Source organism: Triticum dicoccoides, chromosome 7A, assembly GCF_002162155.2.
Source record: "Triticum dicoccoides isolate Atlit2015 ecotype Zavitan chromosome 7A, WEW_v2.0, whole genome shotgun sequence".
NCBI classification, from domain to species: Eukaryota; Viridiplantae; Streptophyta; class Magnoliopsida; order Poales; family Poaceae; genus Triticum; species Triticum dicoccoides.
Window position 1 is genome coordinate 222,843,668 of NC_041392.1, and position 14,025 is coordinate 222,857,692.

The following is a 14,025-nucleotide window of genomic DNA, read 5'->3' on the forward strand; positions in this document are numbered from 1 at the left end:
GTTGTCAAGAATGAGATATCTTAAATCCATCAATCGCGTCATTGGAGTTATGTTGGGTTATATTTCACCTAAAGCCTTCCCTAAGGATTGTTGCTATCTATGGTGTTTATAAATGATCCAAGTTCTTCATTTATCCTCCCGATGAAATAAGTTTTCTCGTCTCCTTAGTCATATCAATCCAACTCTTTTTCCCGTGAGTGGCAGGTTGTCACCTCATAATTTGAGATGTATTCCATAAGACCATATCAAGCTTATTCTTTTCGTTGTTGGTTTTCCAACAACTCCTTTCTAGCTTTTGTTGTAAGCGCGCTCCCTCGAGTTCTGTTTCCCTTCGTTCATCCCATTCCATTCTTACTTTTGTTCCGGAGGCGTTGTGATGTTGCTCTTTTCAGCCCATCTTTTCGTTTTGTCAGGATCGTGTTCTTTTCTTGGTTTACCCATTTAACCGGAGTGTTGTGCCCTTTTACTCAAGTCCTTTTCATCCTATCAAGTCTTGCATCACTTCTCAACCAGAGTGCTACCCGAATCGGTTCTTTCTTTTCCTCTTTTTCTAACAGAGTGTTTGTCAACTTTGTTCATCTCCGTTGTTTTCTTTTCTCGAAATGGCTTAACCTTTTCAAGGTTCTTTGGTTTCACTCGTTTGTCAAAGAAGCAACTTAGTTTTACCTTTTCTCTTCCTCTTCTGTTTGCCCTCCGGTGCCGTTTTAGATCTCGGGACGAGATCCTCTCGTAGTGGTGGAGTGTTGTAATGCCCCAAGACCGGAGCTTCAGATGCCTTCCATGTTTTCCGAGTTTCGTCGGGTGATTTGTTTTGTCTGTTGCATTTCATCTTTGCATCATGTTCATTGCATCATGTCATCATGCCATCCTTTGCCCGATGCATCATATTATAGCTTTGTGCCATCCATGCTGTTTCAAAGTCCCTCATGTGCATTTGCCCCTACTTTATGTTTGTGGAATGCTCCATGTATGATCTTGCATCATCTCCTTCTCCTTCCTTCTTGTTTCTTTCATTTTGGCAAGTGACCTTTTCCCCTCCTCGAGAAATGTTCTTTCTTTTCCTGATGCTAGTTCACCATGCCTAAACCCTCTCTGTCAAATTTCAGATCATTTGAAGTTGTTTTGGTTGGGTTCAAAAATGGTTCAAGTTTGAATTTTAATTCAAACTTGAATTATTTTTCTGTCATTAAAAATTCCCAAACCACTTTTATTAAATCGGGCATATTTCTTGGTTTCCATAAATATGTCCCTCTCTCCTCACATCCATTCCGAACCCTCTGTATTTTTTCTATTTGTGTTTACGCGATAAATAGAAAAGAGAAAAATCAGAGTAGAGAGGGAGAGAAGAAGCCCAGCCTCTTAGGCCTGCCAGGCCTTCCCTTTGCCTTAAGGCCCGACTGACCCACTCCTCTCTACTGGGTCGCCCCCAAGCCCACCTAACCCTTGCCTGCAGCCCACCTATTCCCGTCTAACCCTAGTTGCCAGGTGTGCCCGATCTCCACTCCCTCGCGCACCCCCCTCCTCTCGTTTTTCCCTCGCGCCGCCAGGAGGCAGCGACGCTCGATCCCCTCGTCTCTCTTCTCCCCTCGCGCCGCAGGAGACACCATCTTCCGATCCCCATCTCTCCCCTTCGTCCTCCTCTGGTGCCACCCCTCTCCCTCACTCCCTCGACAGCGCCGTCCTCCCAGCGCCACCCCTGACCCGCTGCTGTGCCGCCACTCCACCGCAACCGTGCCCTGTGGCTGCTGCTCTTCTGCACGCCGCCGTCCGCGACCAGCAGGAGACCGCCGCTCGCCTCACCTCCTGCCTCCTGCGCGCCTCCTCCTCGCGAAGTCCCCTCGCCGGGCACTCGAGGAGAGGAGCTCCTCGAGCGCCCGCGCCTGCAGCCGTCCTTCCTCTGCGCCCAGCAGGAGCCCCGCCAGCTCCCGTCGCCCCCGTCTGCGCCCCTCGCGGCTCTGCCTCACCATGGAGCTCCGCCACCCATCTCTCTTCCTGTAGCACGCTGTCGCGTGGACGCTCACCCCTGACCAGCGTCGTTACTCCTCTTGGTCCGTCCTCCTTGGTGTGGAGCAGCACCATCACGGCGCCCTGCCTCCTTGTCCACCGTGTGCTCCGTCGCCCACGGCCGAGCACCTCAAGATGAAGCCCTTTTTTCGTTGATGCGAACGGTTATACGAACATGACCCGGATTCGAAACGCAAGACGATGCCTCCGTTGCACCCATGCCGAGCAGGAGTATTTTGGATTCGTCAAGTACGACTACATATCCGGGATGCATCAAGTACCCCACCGTCGAGACCGAGACCGCCCGGAGACCACGAATCCGTGAGGTTCCACTACCGTCGCCGTGGATCCGACAAGTTCACGAGTACCTCTACCTCCCACGACGACCTTGTACAACTACCGTCGCAAGAACCGAGACCGGCAAGTCCGAAGAACCAAGTACCATGACGCCAAGTACCCCTTCGGATCGCCAAGGTGGATCGCGAACGTTAACGAGGTTCCGATAAGACCGTCGACGTGTACGACCTACTTCGTGAATATGTACCACTACCGCCGCTCGAACGTTTACAGAACATGTACTGTCGACCCTCGAAGAACCGTGGACGGCAAGTTCCTTGTTGACCCCGAACACCTATGGAGTGTGAACATCTACGAAGCGAGAACGACTACTTCCACTACCATCGTCGCGAGAACACCTACTTCCCTCTACGAACGAGAACCGTCCCCTTTGCACGCTCCGAAGGTATAACCCTGAGACGACATCCGTGAACGAATGCTTGCGATGTTTGAGATGCTCGTGGTTGTCCAATTTGTCACTCGTTTCCTTGTCATCGACTCATGGGACACCCGGTATCCGGGAGCGCCCCGCCATCTTTTGCACGCATCCGCACACTTCTCCTTTGCATCGGTATCTCAATCGAGGCACCGGAACCGGAACGTTGCCGTGGCACCATTTTTGTTATCGTTGCCGTGGCACCCCTTTCCTTTCCACCACGTTGACAAATGCTTCATAATGCTCTTATCAAGTCTTAATAAATATTGCATAAACTTGTTCATGGCATCCGCATCATGATAACAACAATTAAAATGTTTAAATTGTTGTTGCACCAAATTGCTAAATGCATATGGGGATTTACCGGAATTGTTGTTTGTTATTTCCGGCCTCATTTAAACTTGCCTAAATGTTTAGTTTACTCATGTTTCATCTCTTGCCATGTTTAACAACATTTAATATTGTTGGATACATAAACGAGATCGAACTAAATAACTTGAATGTGGTGTTTCGTCAATATGCAATGGAGTTGCATATTGAGCCCCACTTAATTTGTAGGATTGTTTGTGCACTTTGCCATGCCATGCATACTTAAATCGGACATGCATCATACTTGATTGTGCATCATGCCATGATTATGTGATGGTTGTTTACTTTGTTGTTTGCTTCTTTCCGGTGTTGCTTCTTCGGATTAGTTCCGATAACATCGCGTTTGTGAGGACCCGTTTGTCTACGTCCGTTTGTCTTCTTCATGGACTCGTTCTTCTTCCTTGCGGGATTTCGGGCAAGATGACCATACCCTCGAAATCCCTTCTATCTTTGCTTGCTAGATGCTCGCTCTTTTGCTATGCCTATGCTGCGATACCTACCACTTGCTTATCATGCCTCCCATATTGTTAAACCAAGCCTCTAACCCACCTTGTCCTAGCAAACCGTTGATTGGCTATGTTACCGCTTTGCTCAGCCCCTCTTATAACGTTGTTAGTTGCAGGTGAAGATTGAAGTTTGTTCCTTGTTGGAACAGGGAGATGTTGTTCCTTGTTGGAACATGTTTACTTGTTGGGATATCACATTATATCTTATTTAATTAATGCATCTATATACTTGGTAAAGGGTGGAAGGCTCGGCCTTATGCCTAGTGTTTTGTTCCATCCTTGCCGCCCTAGTTTCTGTCATATCGGTGTTATGTTCCCGGATTTTGCGTTCCTTACGCGGTTGGGTTATAATGGGAACCCCTTGACAGTTCGCTTTGAATAAAACTCCTCCAGGAAGGCCCAACCTTGGTTTTACCATTCGCCACCTAGCCTCTTTTTCCCTTGGGTTAGGCCAGCCCAAGGGTCATCTTTATTTTAACCCCCCCCCCCGGGCCAGTGCTTGTCTAAGTGTTGGTCCGAAATAGAGCCACTTGCGGTGTCACCTCGAGGAAACTTGAGGGCTGGTTTTAGCTGTACGTAGTGTTCATCCGATGTTGCCCTGAGAATGAGATATGTGCAGCTCCCATCAGGATGTCGGCGCATCGGCCGGTCTTGCTGGACTTGTTTTATCATTGTCGAGGATGTCTTGTAGAACCGGGATACCGAGTCTGATCGGAATGTCTCGGGAGGAGGTCTATTCCTTCGTTGACCGTGAGAGCTTGTCATGGGCTAAGTTGGGACACCCCTGCAGGGTTTTGAACTTTCAAAAGCCGTGCCCGTGGTTATGGGCAGATGGGAATTTGTTAATGTCCGGTTGTAGAAAACCTGAAGTTGACCTTAATTAAAATGCATCAACCGCGTGTGTAACCGTGATGATCTCTTTTCGGCGGAGTCCGGGAAGTGAACACGGTGTTGGAGTTATGCTTGACGTAGGTTGTTCTAGGATCACTTCTTGATCATAGTTTCTCGACCGTGCTTTGCCTTCTCTTCTCGCTCTCATTTGCGTATGTTAGCCACCATATATGCTAGTCGCTTGCTGCAGCTCCACCTTATACCTTTTACCTTACCCAGAAGCTTAAATAGTCTTGATCGCGAGGGTGTGAGATTGCTGAGTCCCCGTGGCTCACAGATACTTCCAAAACCAGCTTGCAGGTGCCGATGAGTCCATGCAGATGATGCAACCAAGCTCAGGAGGAGCTCGATGAAGACTTTGTCCGTTGTGTTGTTTCATTCTAGTTGATCAGTAGTGGAGCCCAGTTGGGGTCGATCGGGGACCTTGTCGCATTTGGGGTTCTTCTTTTATTTTGGTTCTGTAGTCGGACCTTGATTGTATTTGGATGATGTAATGCTTTATTCATGTATTGTGTGAAGTGGCGATTGTAAGCCAACTATGTATCTCTTTCCCTTGTGTGTTACATGGGTTGTGTGAAGATTACCTCACTTGCGACATTGCTTTCAATGCGGTTATGCCTCTAAGTCGTGCTTCGACACGTGGGAGATATAGCCGCATCGAGGGCGTTACACATACCTTGATAAAGTTTTGAAGAAGTTCAAAATGGACCAGTCAAAGAAAGGGTTCGTGCCTATGTTGCAAGGTGTGAAGTTGAGTCAGACTCAATGCCCGACCACTGCAGAGGATAGAGAGAAAATGAAAGTCATTCCCTATGCCTCAGCCATAGGTTCTATCATGTATACAATGCTGTGTACCAGACCTGATGTGTGCCTTGCTATTAGTTTAGCAGGGAGGTACCAAAGTAATTCAAGAGTGGATCACTGGACAGCGGTCAAGAGCATCCTGAAATACCTGAAAAGGACTAAGGATATGTTTCTCGTTTATGGAGGTGACAAAGAGCTCGTCGTAAACGGTTACGTCGATGCAAGCTTTGACACTGATCCGGATGACTCTAAGTCACAAACTAGATACGTATTTATATTGAATGGTGGAGCTATCAGTTGGTGCAGTTCCAAGTAGAGCGTTGTGGCGGGATCTACGTGTGAAGCGGAGTACATAGCTGCTTCGGAAGCAGCAAATGAAGGAGTCTGGATGAAGTAGTTCATATCCGATCTAGGTGTAATACCTAGTGCATCAGGTCCAATGAAAATCTTTTGTGACAATACTGGAGCAATTTCCTTGGCGAAGGAATCCAGATTTCACAAGAGAACGAAACACGTCAAGAGACGCTTCAATTCCATCCGCGATCAAGTCAAGGAGGGAGACATAGAGATTTGCAAGATACATACGGATTTGAATGTTGCAGACCCGTTGACTAAGCCTGCCTCACAAGAAAAACATGATCAACACCAAGACTCCATCGGTGTTAGAATCATTACCATGTAATCTAGATTATTGACTCTAGCGCAAGTGGGAGACTGAAGGAAATATTCCCTAGAGGCAATAATAAAGTTGTTATTTATACTTCCTTATATCATGATAAATGTTTATTATTCATGCTAGAATTGTATTAATCGGAAACTTAGTACATGTGTGAATACATAGACAAACAAAGTGTCCCTAGTATGCCTCTTGTAGACTAGCTCATTAATCAAAGATGGTCAAGTTTCCTGACCACAGACATGTGTTGTCATTTGATGAACGGGATCACATCATTAGAGAATGATGTGATGGACAAGACCCATCTGTTAGCTTAGCATAATGATCATTTAGTTTTATTGCTATTGCTTTCATCATGACTTATACATGTTCCTCTGACTATGAGATTATGCAATTCCCAAATACCAGAGGAACACCTTGTGTGCTATCAAACATCACAACATAATTGGGTGATTATAAAGATGCTCTATAGATATCTCCGATGGTATTTGATTGAGTTGGCATAGATCGAGATTAGGATTTGTCACTCCGTGTATCGGAGAGGTATCTCTGGGCCCTCTCGGTAATGCACATCACTATGAGCCTTGCAAGCAATGTGTCTAAAGATTTAGTCACGGGATGATGCATTATGGAATGAGTAAAGAGACTTGCTGGTAACGAGATTGAAATAGGTATGATGATACCGACGGTCGAATCTCGAGTAAGTAACATACCGATGACAAAGGGAACAACGTATGTTATTATGCGGTTTGACCGATAAAAATCTTCGTAGAATATGTAGGAGCCAATATGAGCATCCAGGTTCCGCTATTGGTTATTGACCGGAGATGTGTCTCGGTCATGTCTACATAGTTCTCGAACCCGTAGGGTCCGCACGCTTAATGTTCAATGACGATTTGTATTATGAGTTATGTGATTTGATGAACTGAAATTTGTCCGAAGTCCCGGATGAGATCATGGACATGGCGGGGAGTCTCGAAATGGTCGAGACATAAAGATTGATATATTGGAAGGTTATGTTTGGACACCGGAATAATTTCGGAAAGGTTCGGGCATTTTCTGGGGTACTAGGAGTTACCCGGACCCCCACCCCCCGGGAGTTAATGGGTCTTCATGGGCCTTAGTGGAGAGAGGAGGCGCCGGCCAGGTGGTGGCGCGCCCCCCAAGCCCGAACCGAATTGGACTAGGGTTGGGGGGCAGCCCCCTTTCCTTCTCTCCTCTTCCTCATTCCCTCCTTCTCTTAGTGGGAATAGGAAAGGGGGGCCGAATCCTACTTGGACCGGAGTCCAAGTAGGACTCCCCCCCTTGGCACGCCCCCTCTAGGGCGGCCTCCTCTTCCCCCCTCCTTTATATACGTGGGAGGGGGGCACCCCAAAGGCACACCAAGTCTTCTCTTAGCCGTGTGCGGTGCCCTCCTCCACAGTTACACGCCTCGGTCATATCGTCGTAGTGCTTAGGCGAAGCCCTGCACCGGTAACTTCATCATCACCATCGCCACGCCGTTGTGCTGACAGAACTCTCCCTCGTCCTCAACTGGATCAAGAGATCGAGGGACGTCATCAAGCTAAACGTGTGCTGAACGCGGAGGTGCCGTACGTTCGGTGCTTGGGCCGGTTGGATCGCGAAGATGTTCGACTACATCAACCGCGTTACTGAACGCTTCCGCTTTCGGTCTACGAGGGTACGTGGACACACTCTCCCCACTCGTTGCTATACTTCTCCTAGATAGATTTTGCTTGATCGTAGAATTTTTTTTGAAATACTACGTTCCCCAACAAATCCACATTCATAGGTCTCCTTCGTAGCTTTTCCAATTCTTTTTAAGTTTTTTAATTCTCTGTTTCGGTCCTCTCAAAATCTCCCTGTCCCAATTATGCAAATCTTCCTGTACCGCTCGAGTACGATCAGCGAGGCTTGGCCCAATACCCATTTTTTTTGCCTTTTCCCATGTTGTACGGATAGTTTCTATAATCGTCTCCTCTTTGAGCCATCGTGCTTCAAACTGTCTCACTAGTCCCCTTGGGCTATTAAAAATATTGCCGTCATAATACTCTGTATCCAGGACGAGTGGGCGATGATCGGAATGAACATGTTCCTCGTTAATAATTGCAGCCTGAGGGAATTTATTCGCTCATTCCACATTGCACACCGCATGGTCAAGCCTTTCCCTAGTATCGCCTCTCCTCCAAGTGAAAGGATCACCAATGCATCCCATATCTTCAAGACCGCACTCCGCTAGACAATTACGAAAATCTTTCATCATAGCATTCGGTCTCGCATTACCACCCTCCTTTTCTGATGAGAGTAAAATTTCATTGAAATCCCCTAGTATCACCCAAGGGTGATTTCCCATATTATGTAAATTTCGAATATTGTCCCAAGATAACTTGCGCTCTCTCCAAACCGGGTGGCCATAAAAACCCGTAAACTGCCAATATACATTATCATCATCATTCATAAAAATAATATCAATAAAATGAGACGACACATAGTTCAAAACAACTTTATTCAACTTATTATAAAACAAGACTAGGCCACCATCCCGACCATCACTCTCCACTACAATCATCAACTCAAAAGATAGAAAACGACGCAGCTCATCGGCCTTACATTTATTCAAGTGTGATTCAGAGAGAAAAATCAAGTCTGCTTTGATCCGCCCTTAGAGTTCCAAGAGTTCACGAACTGTCGTGGGGGAGAGCATACCACGACAGTTCCATCCTAGGATCCTCATTTGGCCCGGTGGCCCCCCTCCTCGGAGGCCGCCTATGCGCCATCATCTCCAACCGACTCCCTCCTCTGCTGTATGTAAGCATCTTCCTCCTCTTTCTCGTTCGCTACATGTGTAATAACCCCATCTCCATCCTTCCTAGTTTCAACTCTACCCATACAAATTCTCTTAGAGGAAACACTCATCTCACCATACAACATACGTTCTAGTTTTCCATCTCTCTCTCAAAAGAAAAGTTTAAATCACTACCCGTTGGTGTCAAGATAGACTAAATTACCAACATTTAGACCCGAAGGCATCTAGGTGACGCTCGCTGTCATCTTAGTCAGCGTTAATGCGATGTTTGACACCAGATATTTAACCCTGTACTGACGCCACGGCCCCTACCACTGCTTGAAAATGAAATGGCGAGCCGTCGTTAGCCCGCCACGCAGACACGCACACACACGCACGGCCTCGTCTTAATCTCGAGATTAAACCGGAAAGCAAACTCTAATAAATCCTCCACCCCCGGATCGACAGCCTCTGCATCGGCAGGCAGCAGCAAAACAACAGCCCAATCGAGGGTCACTCCACACCACCACCACTCTCTTCCCCCAATCCCCCGCTCCTCCTCCCCGAAACCCTAGCTGGAATGGAGGCCAAATCCACCACCCCTCCGCCGCCGGGCCCCGTGCTGGGCGCGCCCATCGGCTACCCGCCGGCCGCCGTCTACCCGGCCGCCCCGCCCCCCGGCTACCCGCACGCGCCGGCCCTCTACGCGCCCCAGCCGCCCCCCGCCGCCGTCGCCGCCGCGTCGCAGCAGACCGCCGCGCAGCAGCAGCAGCAGCTGCAGGTGTTCTGGGCGGAGCAGTACCGCGAGATCGAGGCCACCACCGACTTCAAGAACCACAACCTGCCCCTCGCCCGCATCAAGAAGATCATGAAGGCCGACGAGGACGTCCGCATGATCGCCGCCGAGGCGCCCGTCGTCTTCGCCCGGGCCTGCGAGATGTTCATCCTCGAGCTCACCCACCGCGGCTGGGCGCACGCCGAGGAGAACAAGCGCCGCACGCTGCAGAAGTCCGACATCGCCGCCGCCATCGCCCGCACCGAGGTCTTCGACTTCCTGGTGGACATCGTGCCGCGGGACGAGGCCAAGGACGCCGAGGCGGCCGTCGCCGCCGGGATGCCCCACCCCGCCGCCGGCATGCCCGCCGCCGACATGGGGTACTACTACGTCCCGCAGCAGTAACGCCTGCAGTATGTTACAGCGGACTTAAGTTGCATCTAAGATTGTGCTGTTGATTTAGTGCTCTCCTATGTTTGTTTGTTCACCGCTGAATAATTAAGATGTTGTCATCATTTGAGGGGCCTCCTCTATGTTATAAGTGATTCGATCCAAGAAGAATCGGTGTAGGTTCTTCTGATCGAGGCAGGCCGTATGATGCTCATGCATGTCTAACTGATAAGATAATTTATCTCGTGGCATTTCTCTGATTACTTTTGTTCATCGTAATTTGCAGTGAAATGGTTTGATTGATGTATAATCCATGTAACTATTACCCTGTTGTATTTTAGGCATTTAGGTTGCACAATCAAATATTACAACAACTATGGGCCAAGTGTTCGTATAACTTCTAGCTTTTATGTGCATGTTTAATTGGTACAACCTTTGCTATATATTCAGATAATTCAGATACATGCTTCTTTGGTAAGTGGATACTACCAAAGGCGTAACACCGTTCCCTGTATGATGTAAAATTTAGTCATGCATATGTGACTGTCTCTGATGTCATATGGCCGTAGGGACTGAAATTGAAGTTTTGATAGTTCAATGTGATTCTTGTTGTTATTTGCAAAACCAGTAACACATCATAGGAATGGGGAATTTGCAATGCAAAGTCCTGACATTTTCTTTGGTTTAACAATATATACATTCCTTTATTCTCTTTGAGGTCCTAATTCCTCAAGGCACTTTGGTTAAAGATGGATTAGTTATGAGTAACTTTTTTTAAACTAGAAAAATATAATGTTTTAGATACCAAATAGCTTTGCGTGTTCATTCTCTTATACTACTCCTTTCGTTTCTAAATATAAGTCTTTTTAGAGTTTTCAATACGAATTACATACGGATGTATAGAGTATAGACATATTTTGAAATGTAGATTCACTCATTTTGCTCTGTATGTAGTCTATATTGGAATCTCTAAAAAGACTTATATTTAGGAATGGAGGGAGTATTATGTTGGGCTCAGTATGGTATCCAGCGACTGTGAATTGGACTACTTGTGCTGCAGCCTGCAGCGACATTTAAGTTAACTGCCCAGTTAACTACTACTCGGCACTTGACCAAATCAAATACCCCCTTTGTGGCCAATTAACTGGGCCAGTCGATTAATCGATCTGGCAGCTGATTAAAGGCTGAAATTTCAGATGGACCGATTAACTGGCAGAGGAAGATGTGTATGTTGTTGTGATGCTACTGGTTGGCTATCTGCATTGCTGCTATGTCCTCTCCTCTGTGTAGACTACTACCACTGCAAGTGTTGCATCTGAAAATAAATTCGGATGATATGGGGTGGCCTAGGGTATATAAGATATCAAGATATGCACTCCTTCTGATCCATAATAATATAGAGAATGAACAACTAATGTTGATTGAAGGGAGTAGCAAACTTTGGGAAATGATTGTTTGCCAAAGACAATTTTGCTGTGCATCAGATTTGTTCTGTTGTGGAGTTATTGAAGCTTGCTTGCTTTTGCTCGGAAAATATATGCTAAAATCAGAATTTTGAAGTTGGATTGCAGGGGGAATTGTGTGTCACGGATTTCTTTACCAAATGGCTCTTTCAGTCTTTGCTTTAGAAAACTGATTACATTTGCAGATGTCATGTTTTGTACAGAGATTCAATCTACTTCATATGCCTGAAGAAGGATAGCATCAATCTGACTATTTGTTTAGTGCTTCATATGCCTGAACCAAAGGATTGCATCAACCTGACTATATTTTCTTTAAGTTTGACATGCATAAATGGAAACGACCTTTTTTTCTTTTCGGGTGTTAAAAACAACAGTTGAAGAACTGAAGAAGTAAAAGAGCCCCAACAGTGGACAAACTTTTCATACTAGCCGTGAAGTCAGAATGGCCAAATTAGCATTTCACTCTGCGTTGCAGCTAATACTGATGAATCATTCAAAGAAGCTTCGAACTGTTACAAAGAGTCACAAGCTTTAAACCCTTTCAACATCTATGGGGAGAGAAAATTAATGTGGATTATCTCTAATCATCAAGCAGAGAAACAGTGATCTGCACGATGCAAACAAGACTTATGTTCTTGTTTCGTCCGAATCAGCTCACCACGAAGCTTTGTAACCTTGAAATTAGGAAAGCAGAATTTGTCAAGGATCAAGAACAACGTTTTAGGCACCGAGCATTTCAATCATCAAAAATCTTTGTATGCACTCCCTTGCCACTCTGGGTGGTCTGATGTTAGAAGTTAGAACAACAATCCGGTTTGGTATAGATTGTGAAGAAATTGGTGAAGATTATGGTGAAGATTATGTTGAAACCATGTTTAAAAGTTAAACAAAATTGTACCCGAAAAAATACAGATGCTAGGAGGGTGATGTTCTAGAAGTATGCAAAATTTCAAGGTTCGGTCCTAAATCATTCTGTAGATATGTGAAAATATAAATTCATCAATAATATAAACGTTTTCTGTGTGATTTTTGCGCAGTTTTCACAGGTTTCCACTCCAAGTTGGTTTCCCCACAATATTTTCTCTAGATAGTCTGCGATGACTCCTAGGATTCCAGTAACGGTGTGCAGGCTAGAATCAGCACACCAAGAAAAAGCCTACAAATGCATATAATAGTGTAATGACGCAATCACGGTGACAATAAGCTTCGACAACAGAACAACCACAACGAGTGCACAGATCATCCAACATATTCTTTCATAGTTTTGTAATCATCAAAACAACAGGTTTGCAGGGAGAATTGGGTTGTCCCTTGCCGGTTCAACCATAACAATGTATAAATCCGTAGTTCCGTAGTTGAAGAGCACATGGAGACTTTCAACCATACAATGTACTCCCTCTGTAAATTAATATAAAAACGTTTAGATCACTATAAGCTGCTATGAATGGGTCATACAAATAAGCTTTGAATCGTTACAAAGAGTACATCTGGGGGCGGAGAAAAAAATGTTGGAAATTCTCTGATCATCGGAGCACAAGCAGTGTTCTGTCTATGCAAATAACACCATGAAGCCTGCGGCCCTAGAAGCACATCGTTTCCTCCGAATCAATTCACCAGGAAGCCTACGACCCTAGAATTAGAGAAGCATTATTTTGTTGTAGATCAGAACAAATTTCAAGCGCCGAAAATTTCAGTCATAACAAATCTGCTGGCGTGGGGATTAGTCATGAATTTTCAGAAGATCTGATCCACAGGGAGTAAACAGGAGGTTTTTTTTTTTTTGCGGGTCACACAGGAGGTAAATTCAACTCACTGAAAACTCGAATCGGCTGTGTCCTAGGCGCACAGGATGAGCTTGCCGGAGGGCAAGGCTACGGCGGCGACGGCGAGGAGGCAGGCGGTGACGACGTTCCGGTAGCACCACCGGAGCGGGCCCCACGCCCCCGCGCCCTCGACGCTGGCGCAGTTGGTCCTCGTCACCCCGCACTGCGGCTCCTTGGACAGGTCGAAGGACGCGCCCTTCATCCGCAGCTCCTGCACGCACCGCGCGAGGGCCCGGGCGTCGCCGCGCTCCCGCCGCAGCCGCCGCGCGGCGCGCCAGTAGGCGCAGACGTGGAGCTGCACGGCCGCGGCGAGCGCGAGGGAGGCGGCCAGCGAGAGGGACGAGGGCGCCCACCACCTCCTGCAGGCGCGCGACGGGGCGCCGCCCGCGACGGAGGCGGCGAAGAGGAGCGCGAGGGAGAGGCCGTGGAGGGCGAGGAAGGCCGCGCAGAGGTAGAAGGCGTCCCGCCGCGCCGCGTCCATGACCGCCTCGAGCGCGCACGCGCGGCGGTTCAGGCGGGACTCCTCCCGCTGCCACAGCTTGAGCAGCAGCAGGTGGCCCCCGCTGTCGGCGATCTCGCCCAGCGGGTGGTGCCCCGACGCCGCCATGCCGGGGAACGCGCCGCTGGCTGGCTCCGCTCCGTCGCCGGTGACCGGGATCTCCACGACGTGGGCGTCGTTTTTGGTGGGCTCCGCCGCCATTGGAAGTTGCGTTCTGAATTGGAAGGTTTCGAGTTGATGTGAGATCGGGCTCGGGAGGCAGAAATGG

At 47.6% G+C, this 14,025-nt stretch overlaps 2 protein-coding genes across 2 annotated transcripts; one reads left to right on the forward strand and one right to left on the reverse strand.

Moving 5' to 3' along the window:
• Positions 1-9,277: 9,277 nt before the first annotated feature.
• LOC119330995 (nuclear transcription factor Y subunit C-6-like) lies at positions 9,278-10,245 on the forward strand. The gene has a single exon (XM_037604153.1). The coding sequence runs from the start codon at positions 9,388-9,390 to the stop codon at positions 9,985-9,987; it is 600 nt and encodes a 199-aa protein (XP_037460050.1). The 5' UTR covers positions 9,278-9,387; the 3' UTR covers positions 9,988-10,245.
• A 2,427-nt stretch (positions 10,246-12,672) lies between these two features.
• LOC119327807 lies at positions 12,673-14,019 on the reverse strand. The gene is made up of 2 exons (XM_037600892.1): positions 13,249-14,019; positions 12,673-13,065 (listed from the first exon to the last, which is right to left on the reverse strand). The coding sequence occupies exon 1, from the start codon at positions 13,956-13,958 to the stop codon at positions 13,272-13,274; it is 687 nt and encodes a 228-aa protein (XP_037456789.1). The 5' UTR covers positions 13,959-14,019; the 3' UTR covers positions 12,673-13,065; positions 13,249-13,271.
• Between the last annotated feature and the right edge of the window lie 6 nt (positions 14,020-14,025).